Source organism: Ceratotherium simum, chromosome 27 (assembly GCF_057802395.1).
Source record: "Ceratotherium simum simum isolate JZ-2026a chromosome 27, ASM5780239v1, whole genome shotgun sequence".
NCBI lineage: Eukaryota > Metazoa > Chordata > Mammalia > Perissodactyla > Rhinocerotidae > Ceratotherium > Ceratotherium simum.
In genome coordinates this window covers 19274253-19296618 of record NC_141926.1, presented here as the reverse complement: position 1 = coordinate 19296618, position 22366 = coordinate 19274253, and the positions used below count along the sequence as shown (strand labels likewise).

Below are 22366 nucleotides of genomic sequence, written 5' to 3'. Positions count from 1 at the left end.
TCTTATTTGGGACTGTTATGGTCTGTCTGAATGTTTACGTCCCCCCAACACTCATATGTTGAAATCCTAATGCCCAATATGATGGTGTTTGGAGGTGGGCCTTTGGGAGGTGATCAGATCTTGAGGGTAGAGTCCTCATAAATGCCATCAGTGCCCTTATAAAAAAGGCTCCAGAGAGCTCCCTAGCCCCTTCCGCCATGTGAGGACAAAAGAAGTCTTTGATCTGAAAGAGAGCTCTCATCTGACCAATCTCCAGACTTGTGAAAAATAAATTTCTCTTGTTTATAAGCTACCCAGTCTGTGGTATTTTGTTATAGCAGCCTGGACAGAAAGGCAGGGACAAACTTGAGGACCAACATATGGCAGCAAAATACTCTGGACTGAGTACAATTGTAAATGAGGTCTGTGAAGTATCTTACTAGCGCTGAAAGATGCATGTGGCCCCAATTTCCTACTCAGACGTGCAGCTAAGACACAACAGGTGTGGATGCCCAACATTAGAAGGTGTCTCACTAGTCTTTAGATGACTAAATAATCATAAGGTGGTTACTGGAATCATTCACACCAGTACAGTGGTGTTCCTCTAAGAATGTATTTATTTACATGAAAACACCATTTTATACAAATCAAAGACAACTCTTAAAGAAGTTTGTCCAGGAATGCCTTCTCCATCCCCTGATTTTGCCCCTTTGCCTTTCATCTTCTTTGGTATCATAAATAAAATGTTTTAGACTGCTTAAAGGAAACTGAATCTGTCTTTTTCCCCACTTCAAAGTACTTTGAATACATAATACCCATAGTCATCTTTCAAAGAAAACTCTTGCCCAGGGTTATTTTATTTAATTTATTTATGTAATACAGTGTAGAAAGCTATCATGGTCATAAGCAATGATTCTGTACAATCATCCCACAAAAAAAATTTTTTTGGAGAAGTCTTGGTAATTTGAGACCAGCAGAGCACCCCTCCCCCCACCTCCCCACCAGTAAAAGTGCTTACAATGAACAGGGATTCTTTTCTTTATCAAAGATCTGAAGATACATGGACCAAAAAAATGTCAATTCTCAATGCCTAATGTGTGCACATAAAACAGGCACGAAGAAATAAACGTGTATCCTCATAATTCCTATATCACAAATAGAGCAGAAGCAGCAATCTGTACAGTAAAATGCAATCATGGGAAAAACTTCTCTAAATCATTTGGAATACTTAAAAACGTTTAACTTTAAATGCATAGTGATCAGGAAAAGAATATGTAGGCAAGAAAAGCAGCTAAACTCCCACGTTCACATGAAGCATCTCCCATCGATTCTTAAAGCATATTTCAAGTAGGACTTAATTGGGTCATAAACCACAAGAATAATATACAACGGCTAAAGGGCTACGTGATAAATAATCAGGAGAGAATCTATTCATGCACTAGTTTGATACAGCTAAATTCTTTACAGGACACAAAACCCATTAATAATGTAGTGTAGAGACCAAAATGTAAAGAGAGAGAATACATTATTGATTTGTATATTAATTCAAGTTCAGGCATCTACTTGTGTTACAGCACGGCTGTCAAAGGCGATAATGAGTAAATAATAAAAGAGAAGGGTTTGTTTCTTTCCACGTTATTCTGTAACTGAACACCGATGGGTAGTGAAGCAATGGTTTTGCTGTCCGACTTCAGAGGCTGCTGTGGTGGTAGTCTAGTTCTGCATCTGCTCAAAGAACTTGTAAGTTGGGTTTTCATAGCCATTCTGCTGCATCTTGGAGAGGTGGCGCTCCTCTGGGGTCACAGCGGCATCAACCTGAGAGGCAAGGATGAGGAAAGTTGAGTTAAAAAAAAAAAAACATCAATCTTTTGGGGCTGGCCTGGTGGCGTAGTGGTTAAGTTCATGTGCTCCGCTTCGGGAGCCCGGGGTTTGTGGGTTTGGATCCTGGGCGCAGACCTACCCATTACTTATCAAGCCATGCTGTGGCAGGCATCCCACAACTAAAGTAGAGGAAGACGGGCATGGATGTTAGCCCAGGGCCAATCTTCCTCAGCAAAAAGAGGATTAGCAACAGATGTTAGCCCAGGGCCAATCTTCCTCAACAAAAAAGAAAAAAAAATCTTTTAAGAGCATACATGGAGAAGCAATAAAAAGATAAGGTTCATGGTACTCTTCTTTTGCCAAGATTGCAGAACACCCACTATCTTTTCTTCTTTCTCCCCTACTTTGACATCTCAGAGCAGATCACCTGTGCCCACCAGTGATACAGATGTTCCATCTAGCCACCAGGTGGCGCTTAACACCTTGACGTGCTGCCTCGGCTTGCAAAGTGCTAACTGGTTGCTTCCCCAACTTAATAGTAACTGGATACGTCTAGTGTGACAAATATTTTTTTCTTCTCTGTTGATTCAATAAAGGACAAAAAGCCACCATGGAGGACTGTTTTACTTTAAACTGCGGTTGGTAAGCTAGAAAAAAAATCCAAGAGCGTCATGAAGAGAGATTGAGCAAAGTACAGTGGGTGACCCTCAATCTGGATGGCTATCTTCCCATGCTTATTTGAATTTGTTCCTGTTGTCACTAAATTTAATATATTGAAGAGAGTTCTGAAAATCATTTTTTTTTTTTGTGAAGCAGATTAGCCCTGAGCTAACATCTGTTGCCAATCCTCCTTTTTTTGCTGAGGAAGATTGGCCCTGGGCTAACATCTGTGCTCATTTTCCTCTACTTTATATGTGGGATGCGTGCGACAGCATGGCTTGACAAGCGGTGTGTAGGTCTGCGCCCAGGATCCGAACCCGTGAACCCCAGGCTGCCAAAGTGGAGTGCGTGAACTTAACCCCTACACCACTGGGTTGGCCCCTGAAAATCTTTTAATGAAAATAACGATATGTATATCAAAGGGGCTATTATTTAGGGGAAAAGGAAAAATACAGCAAGGACACGCCATTCTAGCTTATAGATGATCTTTTTTTTTTTTTTTAAACCGAACAGAGATACTATAGAAGTATGTCCTGCTAAGGGATTAAAAACAGATCCTCTCTGTGGATATGGTGCTTTATCTCCAAGATCAGGCCAGCAGTTGTAAATGTATCACCCCCAGTGTCATTGTAGGGATAGAGCTGTATGGGAGCATTCACCCTCTGCAACGTAAGCTGATCTATTACGTGGGGAGTGGCTGTTCAGGTTTCTAGTGTATTTGCGGTACCCTCTCACAGTGCACAGAAGAGATGAAGTACTTAACTCTTTGCTGAATGAATGAAAGCTTAGTTTTGCTATTTTTCAAAAAAAATTTCTCTTCTGCAAAACCACTGGAAGGTGAAGAGAATCGACACAAATTTAATCAGAATGAAGACGCATGTTTTCCATAGAAAAGTTAGGATAAACTGTACAGAAGATGGTTTTCCTTCAAAGGGACATTTTCTATTCTGCACGTGATAAAATTGGGCTCTCCGCATCATTTCCAGGAGAATACTGCAGGCCCATTCCCCACTGCTGAGTACTGGAAAGCGACGTTCAGCTTCTCAGGCAGCTTTTCCCCCTGCCACAGCCAGTCTGGTACAGTTCCGACCCCACACAGCTGTCCCATTGCTCCATTACCCCTGAACCCAATGAAGGAAGAACACCAGAGGGCAGGGGTGTTGGTGCTGAGACACCAGGTCTAGGGATGGGGCTCGATTTGCCATGACTAGATCACACTGGTTAACGAATGACTTAGACTAAAAGATTGGTGCAGTCACGATGGAAAACAACATGGAGGTTCCCCAATAAACTAAAAATAGAACTACCACACGATCCAGCAATTCCTCTGGGTATATATCCGAAGGAAATGAATTACTATCTCAAAAAGATACCTGCATTCCCATGTTCACTGCGGCATCATTTACAAGAGCTAAGACTCTTGTAAACTAACAACATTTACAAGAGCTAAGACTCCTGTAAACTAACAACCTAAGTGTCCATAAATGGATAAAAAGATAAAGACAATGTGGTGTATAAACGCAATGGAATTTCAGCCATAAAAATGAAGGAAATTCTGCCATTTGTGACAACATGGGTGGAACTTGAGAGCATTATGCTAAGTGAAAAAAGTCAGACAAAGAAAGACAAATACTGTATGATATCAATTATAGGTGGAATCTAAAAAAAACCAAACTCATAGATACAGAGAATAGATTGGTGGTTGCCAGAGGTGGCGGGATTGGGCATGGTGAAATGGGTGAAGGGGGTCAAAAGATACAAACTTCCAGTTATAAAATAAATTTAAGTCATAAGGTTTAATGTACAGCATGATGACCCTAGTTAACAATACTGTACTGTATATTTGAAAGTTGCTAAGAGAGGTCTTAAAAGGCCTTTTTTTCTTTTTTTTGCAGGGTAAGATTTGCCCTACGCTAACATCTGTGCCAATCTTCCTCCTTTTTCTTCCCCACCAAAGCCCCAGTACATAGTTGTCTTTATAACTGTAAGTTTTTCTAGTTCTTTTACGTGAGTCGCCACCACAGCCTGGCTACTGGCAGATAAGTGGTGTGGTTCCACATCTGGAAACCCAACCCGGGCTGCCAAAGTAGAGCGTGCCAAACTTTAACTGCTAGGCCATCAGGGCTGGCTCTTAAAAGTTCTCATCACAAGAAAAAAATTGTTAACTATGAAGTGATGGATGTTAACTAAACTTAATGTGGTGATTATTTTACAATGTATACATATATCAAATCATGTTGTACACTTAAAACTAACACAATGTTATATATGAATTATATCTCAATAAAACTGGGGGGAGGGCCGGCCCCGCGGCTTAGCGGTTAAGTGCTCCGCTGCTGGTGGCCCGGGGTCAGATCCCAGGCACGCACCGACACACCGCTTGTCCAGCCATGCTGAGGCCGCATCCCACATGTAGCAACTAGAAGGATGTGCAGCTATGACATACAACTATATACTGGGGCTTTGGGGGGAAAAAAGATTTGTCAATATAAGCTGGCTCCCTCATGGTCGCTTTGTAAGACCCCACCTCATGGACCGATGGACTCCTTTCAGTCTGGGCAGGAACTGGAATTACCATCTTGGCTAATCCCAAGGTAGCCGGATTAGGAAGATGTACAGCTCCCTCATGCTGTCCACTGTGTGCCTTGATTCTTAAGTTCCTACCCACAGAACATTCCCTTTCCACCGTCTTGTCAGAGCTGCCTGTGTTCCTGCAGCAAGCCCTCAGATTCTCCCACTGACAGGCCTGAGCACTTCCCCTTAGAACAAAGCCACCAACAAGCTCCTGCCAAGAGTCAGGACTCAGAGGATATTGCTCAAATGGATGCTCAGTGTCCCTATGGAAATAATCACAGATGTCTTCCCCATCCCTTCCTCTTCCTTCGCTCTATCTACTCTATTGTCAACAAATGAGGTCACTTTGCTTTAATTGGCAATTGTGTAATTAGCCACGGACTTTTTAAGTTAAAGCACCATCATTAAAGATAAGCACCAATAATGAGCGATGTCATTCACTCTCCAAATCTGTTTGCCAGGAACCAGCCTGTCTGCAGCAGATGCCCATTCCAACTGGGGCATCTTTTTGCCCTGTACCACCTCTTGACTGAGACTTCAAAGAATGTCAAGGTTAAAAAAAAAAAATCTTGCTGCGATCAACGCAAAGCTATGTTTCTAGATGTAGAAAAAACCAACTTGGAATATTATACTTGTATCTCCTCCAGGAGCCACATCAGCCCGCACACTGGCTGTCAACAATTATCCACATTCATCAAGGATAGGAGAACACCTGGCAATTTAATAGTTTATCTCCTCTTCAAAGGCCAAAGCCAAACGCTTAGGTTAGGAGAACCCTGCCAGGAATGCGAAGCTCAGAGGCTGGTGTGCAAGCCAAGTATCTAACTTTCCTGTCTTTTCTTGGCCTCTTTTCTACTTGCTAATCCTCATTACCCTTTGCCACGGGGGAGGACAGCTCACGTTTCGCTATTCCTGCAGTGGGGCAGCTTGGCCCTCAGACTTCAGAGGGCTCAGGAGCTATAGGAGAAGGGATTATCTTTACAACATGGCACTCAAGGAGTTTGGATTGTACCGTTTTATCCCCAAATCATCGAAAGCTAAAAGTGGAACACTGAGTACTCACGTCCATGGATAAACCTACCACTAAAGGAAGAGCATTGGGTGAGAGGGAGCCTTCCTCTCCAGCAGGGCTCAGCGATCTGTCACTCATGGCTAAGCTCCAGCACTGGTGTGGGCCACCATGTGAAGGCCACCTCACTAGACCCTGTGCAGACAAGGCCTCTGCACAAACACCTCAATACTTTTTGCATAAAGCAGACCTGGGGGAAGTTGAAGCCAGTGGTGATTGTTCTGGAAGGAACTTTAGAATAATGCAGTCAGGGACAGAACCCCTATCTGCCCGTTGGGCAGGAACATCTCTCACTTGCTCAGATAAAAACACACACGCAGACCACTTCTGAACATTCCCTCTCCTGACTTTCTGGATTAGACAGGAGCAATAACTGATGTGAAGTCTCCACTTGGCTCTTGGTGCACTGTCTTCATGAGGGCCCCCAGGGCCCCCGGCGCTGCACTGCCGATTGGCTTCAACTCTCTACCGCTACTGATGTACAGTGTAAAGAGCTGAGCCCAAACAGCCTGATCTGCCTTACCCTAAGATAGGTTTGAGAACTTTCGAATACTCTTTGGCTAATGTCTTCTTCTTACTCCTTTCTCCCTGAACTTGATTCTGTGGAGCCATTTATTCTTTAACTATATCCAGAGGAGTTTATAGCTCAACTATCAGACCATCTCTATGGCCTCTTCTATTTTGGTCTCCTTAATTTCTAGTTCTCTGCATCATATCGTATCTCGTGTAGGTACCTTAAGCTTGGAGAAGGGGCCGTGAACACCATATTTTAATTTTATTATGTATAGTAACCAGCAGGATGTGTGGTAATGGGTGTCCCTTTATGCATGGCACCGAGTTAGGAAAAAAACCTGAATCCCTGCCTCTAAGATTTTCCATTTCAGGTCACCAAGATGGACAAGGAAAGGAGGGTAAGATAAACTAAAGTGTACATAATAACAATAGAGTGTAAGAACATCAAAGGAGTCAATAATATGGGAAGAAAAATAAAAGCAAAGAAAACAGCAATGAAGCTTTCAAGCTAGACATTTATCCTTCCTCGTAACCTCCCAGCGCTGGTTCTCTGCTCAGCTGTGTACACATTCATTTTCTTGATTATAATTCCATGTCTTTATAAGTAGTTCACTGATGGTTATTGCCTACAACAAGTAATTCTTCAGGCAGGCTCTGGAACTCCTTTGCTACCCCTTCGTAATCATCTTTGATGCTTTCCTTCGACTTTCCAATTTCTCGGCCTGCTGTTTGCTTGGAGCCACATGCAGATTTTGAGTCCACCCTCCCTTCTTCTTACCTCTGCTCCCTACTTAACCTGACCATTCCCTCCGACTGCTCTACAACACCTGTGTTAGTGGTTGCTAGGTTACTCCGTCGTGGTGGGTCAACTGCTTGCCAGGAAGAAAGAACCCCTAACGACATATTTTTATAATGTCACCAGTATGATGGCACAGTCATCAGGAAAAGTCATATGCCATAACTCCATAAAAAGCTAAATAAGCAACTCTCTTCCTTATTGAGATCATTAATGAGATGACTAGGGGTGGGGAGACTTCTGGTGTTCTAGTTTTCAGATCTGTGAAAGGAAAATTTATTTATACCCTACGATAAAGAGAATTGGCGCCCCCCACCCCCCATTAAAGGTGATGTCTCCATCTGGGAGGAGGAGTGGAAAGAGCTACAATATTTATTCAAATATCTAGTGTCAATGGATATCAGTGTAGAAAAGGCCCATCTGCTACTAAACAGAACCTGGGGCCAGTGGGCTTGGCAGGACCACAGTAAAGCAGGAGCAGTGGTGAACAATTCACTGGTGCTAGGACCCTTGGCCACCAGAGACGGGGGCCACATTTGGGAAGCAGTGTAAAGGGCTATCATGTCACTGCTTGAGGCACAAATACAATCATGTGTCACTTAACGATGGAGACACATTCTGAGAAATGCATCGTTAGGTGATTTCGTCGTTATGCGAACATCATAGCATGTACTGAAGGGGAAAAAAATTTGCCACCCCAAAATGTCTCCTTTAACATGAGGACTACCTTAGGCTAATTATTTTTAAGAAACAAAAGACTCACAAAGTTTTTCTTGTTACTGCCCGCTTAACTGCCTAAAAGAACTCAGATAAAAAAGCCTGTCTCAGCATAACACAAACTAGGTGGTAGACAGGGAGGAACCTAGAAAATCCTGTTTGTTGGGCTCCTCTCTGTGTTCTTCTGTTTCTATGTGGTCAAACACTTGTTTTCCAAATATTTGCTTCTTTTTACCTACCTGGGAATTGCCTTCCTTCCCTTTGAAGTCCCTGACTCTCCCCACCCTCAACATCTTCTTTTGTCTTTACCTGAGGATGGTATTTAAGGTGAAGGCTTTGGCCATTTTGGCAAGTTATGTGGTTTTCCTGGGTTTCTCCCATGTATACATGTTATTAAATTTTTGTCTGTTTTTCTCCTGTTAATCTGTCTCACGTCAATTTAATTCTTAGACCAGCCAGAAGAACCTAGAAGGGTAGAGGAAAATTTCTTCCTCCCCTACAGTACTTACATAAACCTAGATGGTACAGCCTACTACACACCTAGGCTGTACGGTACTAATCTTATGGACACCATTGCACATGTGGTCCATTGTTGACCACAATGTTGTTATGCGGCACATGACTATAGAGCTTAGTCATCTTCTGGGGAAAGTGTGGCTAATGGCTTTCAGAACGAATCTCTGGCCTTATGGCTAAGCAAATCATTAAATCAATATTTATTGCTTATTTTTGAAAAACAAAACCTACCAACTGCTCATTTCCACCCAGTAACAACTCGACTAATAAAAATACTAGGCTCCTTTTCATTTCCACATCTCTGTGGACTTCTGCAGGGATCTTTCACTCTAAGAATGACAGATTTCCTGGAGACCAATGCTTTCATTGTGATTTCTTCTTCACGTATTGGTGGCGTGAAGTACGACTGTATTCTGTCCCGACAGACTTAGGCAGGTCCAACTGGAAATACTCATTTACTTGTTTTTGTTTTTAGTGAAGTAGGGTTACTCATTAATGAAGCAGGTTAACCAGAGCTGGAAACACTTATTTCCATGTACTTGAGCGTGAGAGAGCCTGCTAAGATGGGCAGAGCACATTCGCAAGGAGATTACTTCCATACAGTGTAGACTCTGCATGCTCTGAATCCCTACAGCTTTCTCCCTCACCTAGGCCAGGTGAGACAGCTTAGGTGCCTAGCCTGGGTTACAGCAAATTATGTCCAAATTCTACCATCTCAGCTGGACTATAATCTTCCTGAGGGCAGAGATGGTGAACAGCACCTTGGATGAAGTTCTGTTCCAACACCGCTGTCCACAGCTCAACATGGAACTCGACGAAGCGTGGCTTATGGACTGGAGAGAAAGGAAGGCATCAAGAGGGACAAAGGGATGGTTTCCAGGCTTTCCACAATATCCTTACTTTAAAGAAGAAGTTAGAGGAAATAAAGAAAAACACACAAAACCAGGTGGGACAGTCACTCTAGAGGTTTCTAGATGTTCTCAAGTAGTTAGCAAAATGAATACCAAGCGAAGAGCTGAGTAACTGCCCTCCTTACAATTCTGTTCCTTCAAGGATGTCTCCTGGCTTAAAAATTAATTTCTTTTCTTCAGAATCTGTGTTAAAGTGTCAACTTCTCTGACATTCCAAATCCAAGGAGACTTTTCTTGGTAACTAACCAAAAAAAAAAGTTTAACTTAGGCAGCTACAAGAAGGCTTAAAAGGCAACTAGTTTTCTTGGAGACAAGAGATATTTTCTACTCCCTAAGGTTTGCTCAGACAGTTAACTAAGAAGAAGGAGTGTTAATACTATATATCAGTGATTCTCAAACCTGAATGCATGTCTGATTCAGTCGGGAAAATTTTCAATACTCAGATTCCCAGCCTCCTATTCATAAATTCTGTTTCCCTAGGTCTGGGGTGGGACCTGGGGATGTGCCCTTTTAAATAAGTTCCTGGTAAGACTCATACGCAACCATGGCAGAGAGTCCTTCTGAGAGAGCTGAGAGAGATCCATCACTGGGCTCTGTTAGGGCTGAACTGTGTCCTCCAAAAATTCACATGTTAAAGTCCTAACCTCCAGTAGCTCACAATATGACTGTATTTGGAAACAGGGTCTTTAAAGAGGTAATTAAGGTTCAATGAGGTCATTAGGGTAGACCTTAACCTAATAATACTGGTTTCCTTACCAGAAGAGATTAGGATGTAGACATGCACAGAGGAGAAATGATGTGACAGCACAGGGAGGTCATTGAGGAGCCAAGCAGAGCGGCCTCAGAAGAAACCAAACCCGCCGACACTTTGATCTCAGAAATCCATCCTTGTGGGGAGGTAAATTTCTGTTGTTTAAACCACCCAGTCTGTGGCTTTGTTATGGCAGTCCGAGCAAACCAATATAGGCTGTTTGGCCTTTGGCCCCAAAGATAGGCAATTTAACTGATAAAAATGAAGCTACCCCTTGGATGGATTCATCAGTCCAAGGCACTTAAAACATACAATTATATCAAAGAAATTAAAAGGGGCTTTTGAATTATTCAAGTATGAAAACACTTTTATTTGCCTAAACATAGAATTAAAATGAAAAAAATAATTTTGACTAGACATGAGATAAACTGATGCTAATAATAATACACCTTACACTGTTTCAAAGGATACCAGCTTAGAAATACCATTAGGAAAAGAGCAATACCCCAAACTTGATGATGTTGTCATGGCTTATTTTATGTGCTCACACATTAGTCTGTCAATCATTCAGCTCTTTTCCATCTTGCTACCTGTTTCCAGGGTTCATTCATTTCACCGCTCTTTAGCACATCCACACCAGTATGGACAGGGGAAATAAGACTCAAAACCCATTTCCATCAGCAGCCCCTGTAAACAAGGAGCCTGGAGATTTTAAGTCTGAACAAAATGATGTTTCCGGCTTCACCACACATGTAATTTATCTAAACTGCTCCTGCCCTTCTATAATCAAGAATGGTTTGGAGCACATTTCCTTGGGGTTAGGGAGAAGTTGAACTCACTGGAACTATCCAGACTTTTCTCTGATGGAAAAAGCAACGGAGAGGATGTGGGGAAATCTTTACTTTGACCTTGGCCCTACTTAGTCTGACATTGGGCGAACACTTCTGTCTGGGTCTGTTTTCTCATCTACAAAATGAGAAGATCACCTTGATTGACCTTTGAGATCTCTTTCTGCTCAAGATACATTAATTCACTTTCTGCAACAGTTTCCTAAAAAATATATATTCTATGAGGTCCCCCCCAAAACCTGCATTTTAAATGCATAAAAAGAAATTTTTGTAAATTTTATTTTTCTGTATTTTATGTCATACTATTTAAGATGTCATAAAGGGTTTAGGAAGTCATATTTGAACATTGTAGCTATTCTATTTTGTTGGTGTAACCCAGGCCTTCTGAGCTGTACACCCTCATGTTAGTCACAGACTGGCCTGTGGGGAGAAATCTCGGGGAAGCATAATTGTGCAGTAATTGTGATTGTCACTTTGTGGGTCTTCTCTCCACCTTCAGTGTGAGTACACTAACACCTTAAAACTAAGATATTTCAGGTGCAAGTGAGCTAACAGGATGAACATCTCCAATAACCTTGCCTGTTTTGCTCAGGCATTTGGTACAATGTGATTTCCTACGAAGCTTTAAAGATAAGACTCTTTACTGAAAAATTAGTATTATTTACCGTTATCTGGTTTTACTTAGAAATCAGACTATTTAAGACAAAAAAAAAAAAAAATCCGGGAATAAATTTGTTTAGGTTTTTTTTTTTGAAAAAGCATCCTTCCACTTCCTTTTTCATTTTTAACTTCTGCTGTTGTCTTTTTCTTTCCTTTTAAATATTTGAGGGTAATCACAATATTTTTAAGCCAAGCATGATCCTTAGTATTATTTTGATATTTCAATACAAATTATAAGAAGTTAAGGTAGCAGCATACAACCCCAATGCCTTGATCATAGTATTTATAGTAAGTCAGAATGAATGAAAACCAAAGCAAGAAAACAGCTGTAACTTGAGCATCATGCAGGAATGTGGATTTTTTTTCAAAGAAGAGACACTTGGATGATTCTTAGTCTAACAGCAAGCAAAATCTCCCTTGTAGTCTTTAACTCCCACTTGCAAACGTGCAGCCAAGTTTACCTACCTCCACCACACCATGATGGATAGACGTGTACTGTTTCTTCTTTAGCATCACCAAGGTGATGACAATCACTGTTGCTATGACAACACCGCCCACCATGAGTCCAATGATGGCACCTTTGTTTGAACCCACATCTTCCGCAAAGAACACCTTCAAAACAAGTCAAGAAAAAGGATTGTAATTGCAGGAGATATCTGGATGAGGTATGTGAAAAGTTTCAGTCTATTCAGTATATATCTTAGGCTTTAAGTTTGAGTTGTTGGTCATTCCATTATTTGGCGTATACTTGAAAAAAAAAAATCACACCTTCTGTTTACGAAGAATGACATTTGTAGCCTATAGAACGATGGACAACATGTGGTTTCCCCAGCCCTAGGAAGTCTACTTTCCCCCTACATGTCCCTCGAAAGGCAAAACAGAAGCCAAGGGGGACCTGAAACTCTCTGACAGGTGGAACATTCAGTGAGAGGCGGGACGGTAGCTCTCGGGTCTATCGAAAGCTATAGACGCACAGATCATGATTATGAGGGAGGTCAGCATCTTCCCAGTCACAGCACGCTTAAAACTGGGAGACCTGATGCATGACAACTACGCCTTAGGTGCTTTTCAAACCTGCAGATGTCCTAATTTCCTTAGAGGGACATTAATACATAGGAATAAGCATTCTGAAACAAAGGAGTTAAACAGAAGAAACAAGACATCTTGTTACCTACTTTTAGCCACAATAACTTAGTAGGACACAAATTAACTGTGAGAAGCATAATGCTTAAAAGAGTTATTTCAAAGGGAAGAAGTAGAGGCAACAAGATAAGAATCTTAATAGCCACACGTAACTCACACTTTCTTACTAGCTTGTCTCAAGACATATTATATGGTTGGATTTCTACAATCCAACTAAAAATGTTTTATTCTTGCTGTTTATTTGGATTTAACATAAAAAGAATTTGGAGAACACTATAAAGAAGAAATTTATTCAACATGATAAATTTATTGCACTACATTCCGTCATATTGTTTATAAAAGCAAGTCATTATTTTTCAGCTTTATCTACCTAAATGGAATTATAAGAGCATATTGCAACTTTTATCATCTTGTTACGTAAGGAGATGATCTTAGGCCAGATCATCTGGCCTAATTACGACTAAACATGTACCAAATTTGTTATATAAATTAAGGAAAATAGCTCCCTAAATAATTCTTTTAATATAATCTCAAGATACTAAAATGACCGGTTGTCACAGCTAAAATTAACATCCTAGTAACCTGAAAACACAACATAAAATACAGCAAATTTCTAAAAGAGTTTTACTCAGGGTATATCTGCAACAAAATTAGAAACTGTTCATAATTATTCTCCTTTCTAACCAAATATGCTTGCTCAACATACTGTATAAAAAGCAAATCATTAATTAGCTAATGATACAAGTGTGAGGTAATCAGGAGTAAACGCAAGTCTGGACATCTTCCTATGTCTTCAAGAAAATACTGTAATTTTGTAATATTCATTGCACTAATTACAGGACATTATCTTATCAACTAGTTCAGTAGAGGGAGCTGCTTCTCCTAATTGCTGCGGCTGCCATTAGTCACTGTTGCATTACAGGAGTTAGTGAAATTGTGGAGACAGGCTTTTAGGACACAGGCCCCAGAAAATGCAAATCCACACATTAATCTTCAGCTCTATGCCCCACCAGCTCCCAACTCTTCAGCAGTTCTACCAAAAAGATCATGGAGCTAAAATGCAAATCTGAATCTCAAGTCAGTTTTAGATTTGTTCCAATTATTTAGAGTGAAAAGAGGCATACACAGTACAAGCATTTCTTTTGGGAGTTTAATACCTGGATTTATAAATTTTATTTACGAATCCTGGAAAGATATTACTCTTAAAAAAGAGTAAACACAGGGCCGGCCCCGTGGCTTGGGGGTTGGGTGCGCACGCTCTGCTGCTGGCGGCCCGGGGTTCGGAACCCCGGGCGCGCACTGATGCACTGCTTCTCTGGCCATGCTGAGGCTGCGTCCCACATGCAGCAACTAGAAGGATGTGCAGCTATGACATGCAACTGTCTACTGAGGCTTTAGGGGAAAAAATAAATAAAATTAAAAAAAAAATTAAAAAAAAAAAAAAAAAGAGTAAACACAGACACACACAAAATAAGTGCCTGAGGGTGATTATCTCTCAAGTACTATTATTGCTATAAGAATTTTATTACCATTTTTGTTCACTACTGAATGTGGAATAAATTTGTCTTTTTATTAATCTAACCCCCTTACTGTGCTTACCGATAAGATGGAAGGCACCCTCACATAATGCAGGATTTGATTTATCTGAAGCTTTTGGTAAAGGATTTTATATAACTACTGAGGCTGTCTGCAAAGGAGATGGGTGCTTTTTGATTTATTCTAACCCGAACATTTGGAGGAAAAAAAAAAAAGGGTGACTTCATCTGAAAAGGAAGCTGCTGTCTTCCTTGGCCAAAGCCTTTCGATGAACAACACTGCTGGGAACATCATGGAATCTTGCTCACCTTCTCCTTCCACCTACCTCGGAAGAGACCCAAAGATCCTACTCTTGCAGGAGAACTTAAAATGTGGGAGTTGGGGAGGGGACAGGACAGAAGGGCGAGAGGGAGAGATGAAGCAGCACAAGGTGACAGTCACAAATATCAACTTAAGTGAAAGCCATAAAAAGTCTCCTGTGAGGGCTGGCCCCATGGCTTAGCGGTTAAGTGCACGCGCTCCGCTGCTGGCGGCCCGGGTTCGGATCACGGGCGTGCACTGATGCACCGCTTCTCCGGCCATGCTGAGGCCACGTCCCACATACAGCAACTAGAAGGATGTGCAGCTATGACATACAACTATCTACTGGGGCTTTGGGGGGACAAAAACAAATAAATAAAAATCTTTAAAAATAAAAAAATAAAAAATAAAGAACAGAGATCTGTTTAAAAAAAAAAAAAAAAGTGTTCCGTGAAGCCAAGTAGTGTTTGTATGTGTTCATTTGGGATTTTCGATCCTTTGAATAAACCTATTATAAACCGTGCGCTTTCCTAGAAAATAGAGTGAAAGTTAGTTAAAATGGATATTATAATACAAATTAACTTAACTCTAATCCCTGTGTGGGCTTAGCTGCCTACATATATATATACTACATGCCTACATATACATACCATATAAAGACCCTCTTTTTCTTTTCTTCACATTTTCATGATGATCCAATAGGCAAGTGTTTTATTTTTGTTTTTATCTTTGCCTTAAGTGGATTTCTTACTTGAACAAGAGTTAATAGGTCATTTGACAAACAGAGCGGCAGCAAGAGGTAAATTATTTTACGTACCAATTTTTGATGATGAACTTCATATCCTGAATCATGTCGGAACTCTGCATCCATCTTCACCTCAGAGATCTCCTCCGTCTTGATATTTGTCAACCCTGAACCTGCATTATACCATAAGCATTATATCATAATTAAAATACACAGCACAGTCAATTCGTTTTATCCACAAACCACTACAATACAAAGGCTACCAAAAACTTCTTTCTAGGCCTGAAGTTAGAGGAAAATAGATTAATGACTTTCTTCAAGAAAAGTGACACCTTGTATTTAAATCCTTAACCACTACCTCTTTTAAACAAAGAGAAATTAAAGTTTAAAGAAATCTGAAGTTACACACTGCCTTACATACATGCTATAATTTTTGTTTTTTTTTAAAGCAGGGAAAAACAGAAGTTAAATGCTAGTTAGGAGGTTGGCAAGGAGTTTTTTCTAGAATATGCTGGCTTGGTTTAAGGGCTTATTGTTTAACTCACTATATGTCTTTTTTCATGCGCCCTCATTCCTTCAGAAAAAATAATAAAAGGCTTTAAAAATGAGCATTAATTACCTGGTAGAACAGAATTGCTACTTTGGGGCTTTGTTCCAATTACAAATAAATTATGATCATGTATCTATGCAGTGAAGCATTGTAACAATCGTATCATTTATTTAGTTAAGTGATTTAGTTATAGATCGAGAATGTAATTGATTCCTCTGCTGAATAAAGAGCTGCCGTCCATAATTGTTGGAAAAACGTCTTTGGGACTAACAGAATTTATAACTTACTAACTCTTCCTTCTCTAGAAACTGCTTCCTTCTCTAGAAATATGATTCTTCCACTAATTGTTATAATGAATTTCATTTTTCAAATAATAATTTGAAGCTTCAAAATAAAATGCAAAGTCATGTTTAAAACAAAAATGAAAGTACAAAGTATAAATATCAGTTTCCATGTTGTAGCATCTAAATATCAAAAGTCAGAATTTTAGGCATCCTAAAAGCATTAGAACGAGAAGGGTTTTTGAAATCATCTCCTCTAGGGTGTTCCCATCCAGGGGCAACTCTCAGCTCCTGACTGAACATAAAGGAATGTATCCTCTTGCTTCCACTTTTGGACAGCTTTGCCTACAAGAATAGCCTTTCTTCCATTAAGCCTAAATCAGTTTCCCTCTAACTTCTACTCTTTGAGTCTTCAACACAGAACATGCCTAATTCTCCCTTCCGCATTATAGCCTCGAACAGATCAGATACCCAAGGAAAGGCATCATATCCCTGATGATTCTTCTCTTCTTCTGGCTACACATTACCAGTTCCTTCAGATCCCACAGGACCTAATTTCTTGCTTTTGCCCTACACTCTGTCTGGTCTACAAGGTGCTGTGAAACTTGTCACACATCTTGCTGAAACTGAAAAGCACAATGTCCACAGCATGCGATGTGCCAGTCTAACAGCACAGCCTATATGAAAAGAAAAGGAAGATCATTTGACAAGACCTAGGGAACCCATGCTGGTTGTGACATCTCACTGATTCCTTGTCCAATTGCTCACAAAGCTTCCATTTAATAACCTCTCTGACAATGGACCCAAGATCAATGTCAGTCTACACCTGGTTTGTAGACTGTCAAGCTATCTTCGCTCCTTTCTGCTCTGTCAGAACTATTATTTTCTTATCCCTATCTTCCCAGCTCTTTTGCTGTCCAGAGTTCCACCAAGATCATGAAGAGTAGTCCTATGATTTCACTCTTAAGTTCTCTTAGCCTATGATTTGTCTGGGTCACAAGGACTTGGACTTGGGTAGACAGGTGTGGTAGATTTAAAATACATGCACAAATTTGTTAATACTCCTCCCTTCAAGAGGTAGGACTAATTCTCTTCCCTTGAGTGTGGACAGGATATAGTGACTCGCTTCTAATGAACAGAATATGGAGAAAGTGATGGTGCATGACTTCTGAGATGAGGTCATAAAAGGCATCACAGCTTCCTTCTTATTGTCTCTCTTGGATCACTTGGTTTGGGGAAAGCTAGCTGCCATGTTGTGAGGACACACAAGCAGCCCTATAAAAAGGTTCACACTGTGAGGTGTGGAGGTCTCCTGCCAATAGCCATGCGAGTGAGCCATCTTGGAAACAGACCCATCAACCCCACTCAAGTTTCAAGCCTTCAGATGACTGCAGCTCTGGTGGGTGTCTTGACTGTAACCTTATGAGAGACCCTGAGCCAGAAGCACTGAGCTAAACCATGCTTGAAATCCTGAGCCTTACAGAAATCACAAGAAACTAAATGCTTGTTGCTTTGAATTGCTAAGTTATGGGATTATTTGTTACATAGCAATAGATGACTAATACAAGGGACCAGTATGTTCTTTTCTCATCTTAAATTACCTTGGGCTTTAAATTCCTTTCATCAGATCCTTCTCTTTAATATAGACATAAAAGACTATTGACTGCCCCGTGGCCCCTAACCCCATCCAGAGAGCTGTAGGGCTCTCTATTCTTATTTATTTTCTTGTTTTAAAATTATTAGCATTTTCTGTTGTTTTACCTCACTCTGACCTCTAATCTTCCTGACACTAATGCTCTTTTATTTCTCATTGGTTCTAGATTTTTATTTTCCTACAAGCCCTTTAAAATCTGAGATCCTTGTAGAACCACAGTGATTTCTTTATACCTCACCCTTTTTTTATCATCAGCATCTAGCAATACAATAGTTAAAATTACATTTCTAAGATTTAAGAAAACTCTCTTGAATAGTCTTTTCTTTTAGATTTGTGGGATCAAATAATTACTCTCTACTCAAAAAATGAGTAAAGAATGAGCTTTCTACTCAAAACTTAAAAAGCTGACACTATTTCTGAAAGGAGATGGAGAATAATTTTGATGCTCAAAAAAAATTCAAATTCATGTAACAAGTCAGAATAGATAATTAATTATAGCTTAGCAGTTTACAAGACTCTCAGCAGAAAGAGCACTTGCTAATTCATTTTTGTATAGTATGTACAGCCATTTATTGAAAAGGCTTTCTATACATTAAGCAAATCTCACTAAAAGGGGAGAAAAATCAGTAAGCTTGCACATAGGGAAACGTCATCAATAGTAATCTGATATTGCATGCCATGAAATGTGACGGGTAGATTTAAATAAATTGCAGGGACTTTTGTTTATAGGCTCATCAGACAATGTTTTCTGAATTGTGCCAACTCATCCTGAGCCCTGGTGTGACTCCAGTTCTCTAGGTCGTGGTGCGTGAGGACTGTCTGTTGTTCATTTGAGGGAGAAAGGAGGCATGTCCTTCATGAAACCTTTCACATGGCTTGGGGTCAAGAACCTGGTTTCCTTTATTAGAACTGGAGAAGAGTGGTAATAAATTATAGTGCAAACGGTAGCTATCCACCCCTGCTAATGTATTTTTGAAGAGCCTGCCAATGTATTTTCCTTCTTTATTTTGGTCAAATGATGTAACTTGTCTTTCAGTGTCTGTTTTTCCTTGGAAATAAGCCATGGGAGTAGCTGTAATGGCCACTATGCCCAGAAATCACCACTGATATTATTCTGTCCCCTACTTGACACTATGTTCTAGAAGTTACAGTGCCCTGGTATTCCAGATACAAAAGATAAGGAGAAGTCAATTTCCTCAGTCGTGATTACACAAGAATCCTTTCTTGTTTCAGAGTGACAACAGTGATTATTCAAAAACAATGCCACCAATTGAATGACATGATATGACAATTCTGGGAATGGTTTCTAAGTTTGGAAAGTCTAAAGATATAACTGGGCACATTAGACTCAAGCATGTAGTCTCATAAAGTGTGACGATGGAAGAATAAAAATTAATGCTGTAAAACATAGGGAGGAAATTGGTCCAAATGCTTGACAGACGCACTACAAGCACAAAAATATAGAGCATACATATGTCTTAATACATGTCCATCAAACACAGTTGTTCATAAACACATCTTAACTAGAATCTTCCTCACTTCATATCTGAGCATTCTTTCCCATCTATGGCTTTCTCCTATTGGGGAACCCAAGCCTTACGTAGTATAAGAAAGGGAGCTTGGCCTAGGCCATTCTCTTATCTGTATAGAATTGTTCCCCTCTTCTTTGCCAATGGATGTGACTCAAATCTTTCAAAACCTTTCTTGAAGCTCATCTCCAGCAAGTGCCATTAGTGCCCCATCTGCTCACATCACAGACATCCTGGTTTACACTTTATGTACTTTGTATTTCCCTGCCTTTCTGATTCCATCTCATCTTCCTAAATACACAAAGTGCGTTCCTTCTATTATACTTCAAGCTCCTGAGAGCAGGGACCTTATCATTTATTTCCTTTGACCCTCCACAGCATTTAGTGCATTGATCTTCGTGAAATGTCAAAATGAAATATTGCTATTGTTACAACAAAGGCTTTAGATGGCTTCTTCCCATCTATATAATACCTCTAACTACTCTCTAGCTCTTCCTTTACAACAGATTATTTTTGGGAATATACGGAAAAGTTCTTTTCATGTTAGATTTTTTTAAAAAAAGGAAAAAAATAATCAACTTTGGTAATGTCACCCCTTCCTGGATATTTCAATAGGAACATATCAGCCCAGCATACCCAGTGTAGGAACTTAATAAAATTGGTTGCATGAGTGCTTCTAATTCACATTTTATGCTTGTAGAGGAAAAGCATCTCTTCCTTTAAAAACAAAGTAGGATGCACCATGAAAAAAAGGCCCAAGGCAAATGACCAACTTGAGCTGGTCTCGGTTGCAGTTAGAATGGAACTGACTGACCCTCAGCCTGGGGACCCCCAGAAAGCTGAGTAAGATGGGGATGCTGACCGTGGGCTCCTTGAAATTCACTCGTGTGACACCGGCAATAAGGAAGACATTAGGAAAGCTGAAACCATGTCTGACTTACTATACTTTAAGTTCCTCTGAAAAGCCCTACAGAGAGAGATTCATAAAATCAACGAGATCAGCTGTCCAGATGTGTCACTCCACTGTCTCTGCTGCCCTGAAAATCACAGCGCCGAGGCATGAAAACGCCACAAGGCAGACTCTGAGTTCTCTGAGGACTGTGTTTGGAGGCAGAAGTGATCTGGGCCCCCACTGACAGTGAGAGGGGCAGGGTCTGCTCCTGGCCCCCTGCTGACTGTACCTGAACCAGGGAGCAAAGGGTCAACCTCCATGTGTTAACATCTTCAAATAAGGTTAACTCCCTGTTCCCTGATTACTGCACGGGGACATTATGAGGATAAAGTAGAAAATGAATATGGGAAGAGATGCACTGTTGGGAGTAAAATCTCCCCAGAATATGCAGATTTGTCAATTCAGTAACTTCTCTCCTCTTTTTAATTCATTGAAAACACTGGCTACTATCGGTTGGGTGAGGTTGTGCAGGAAGTCAAACCCAGGCATGCATGTGTTTCTGCTGTGCTGTGACATTATGCTTAACACTAAATTTAAGACATAGGCTAAATACAGAGCAAAGGGTGAAAACGTATTTCTTCTCAATGCTTGGAAAACGGTAAAAAAAGAAGCGTCTATTTCAGTGTTAATGGGAATTTTAAGTATCATAAAAAATAAAGGACGTATGCAAAATTATGCAGGTACATTTGTTGTGTCATTTTAGCCACTCATGGAGAATAAGTATATACGACCCAGAAAAGAGAAAATGTAAATATTTCTGGGCTCTAGAGATATTCCAATATTGATATTTTTTAGGAAGTTACATCTACTTGAGGAACTGACTGAAGTTTGAGCCCAGTTAGTTAGAAAAGGATCAGACAAGGCAGGGAGGACGAGATGTTCATAGCAGTGACCAAGTCACCACCAGATAGAGTCTGCCTCTGTGTGGGTTTCCATTTTTGAGGACAGACAGGCTCCATAAGGTCCTCTCTACTTAAAAAAGAAAAACACAAAAGGTGGAAGGGCTCTCTTTTATTGTTTCCAAAGGAAAGCTCAGAGAGAAAAAATAGATTAAATAATTAAGAACTTGGGAAATGAAGTGCAGGAGAAACAAAGGGGAGTTTTAAAAAGTTTGCTTTCCACGGTCATTTAAATCCTGTTTCTCAATGTGGGTAATCTAAAGAGGCTAATAACGAAGACAGAGGCGGCGCGGGCCCAGGCTCAAGCGCAAGATGCTGAGAGGTAGGAGGTCCCCGGTTGTACCTGGTCGAGTGGTCAGTCCTCGGTCGGCAGCAGGGCGGGCGTCAACAGGCTCAACTGGGCACAGGAAGCAAGATACACAGAAAGCAAACAAGACAAATCAAGGTGGTGAGTCGCGGCTCCTGAACGCAGAGCAGGGAAAAGCACGTGCAATATACAAGTTATCAAAAACGAGCAGCTGGAAAAGAACCACAGTGAGTTAATCCTGAGCATCGAGGAATGGGAGGGGTACCACTTCAAAAGGCTTATCTCTATTGATATGGCAATCCTACTCCTTCGTTTTCTAATAAAAGCACTCACCAGGATACGCTGCAACATCAAAGAAGAGGGGTTGGGAGTGCGGATTTTCCTCTCAGCTGAGTTTAGAGATACTTTCTTGGCTTTTGATTAGAAATAAAATATATTATACCCAGCCCGGTGGAAAATCTTAAAGATACCTTCTTTTACAACTGTCTGATCTTATCTTATTTTACAGTTAATTAACTACGAAAGGACTCAGGGGAAATGCAAATATGAATTTATCAGGAGAGGAAAGTTTCACCACATAATCTGCCATGTAGTGAAACCAATTGTTCCCAGTTTGAGGGTAAAAGAGGCAAACCAGAAGTCTCTCTTTCTCTAT

At 40.6% G+C, this 22366-nt stretch overlaps 1 protein-coding gene across 3 annotated transcripts in view; it reads right to left on the bottom strand.

The window, feature by feature from the left end:
- Window positions 1–805: 805 nt before the first annotated feature.
- The window catches only part of APP (amyloid beta precursor protein), a 264561-nt gene continuing 243000 nt past the window's right edge, over window positions 806–22366 (bottom strand). For all 3 annotated transcript variants that reach the window (XM_087418186.1, XM_004429513.3, XM_004429515.3), the window contains 4 exons: window positions 21748–21801; window positions 15612–15712; window positions 12281–12427; window positions 806–1794 (listed from right to left, as the gene is read on the bottom strand). In XM_087418186.1, coding sequence (XP_087274312.1) covers window positions 1693–1794; window positions 12281–12427; window positions 15612–15712; window positions 21748–21801 — 404 coding nt within the window. In that variant the 3' untranslated portion in view covers window positions 806–1692. The remainder of the gene's footprint in view (window positions 1795–12280; window positions 12428–15611; window positions 15713–21747; window positions 21802–22366) is intronic.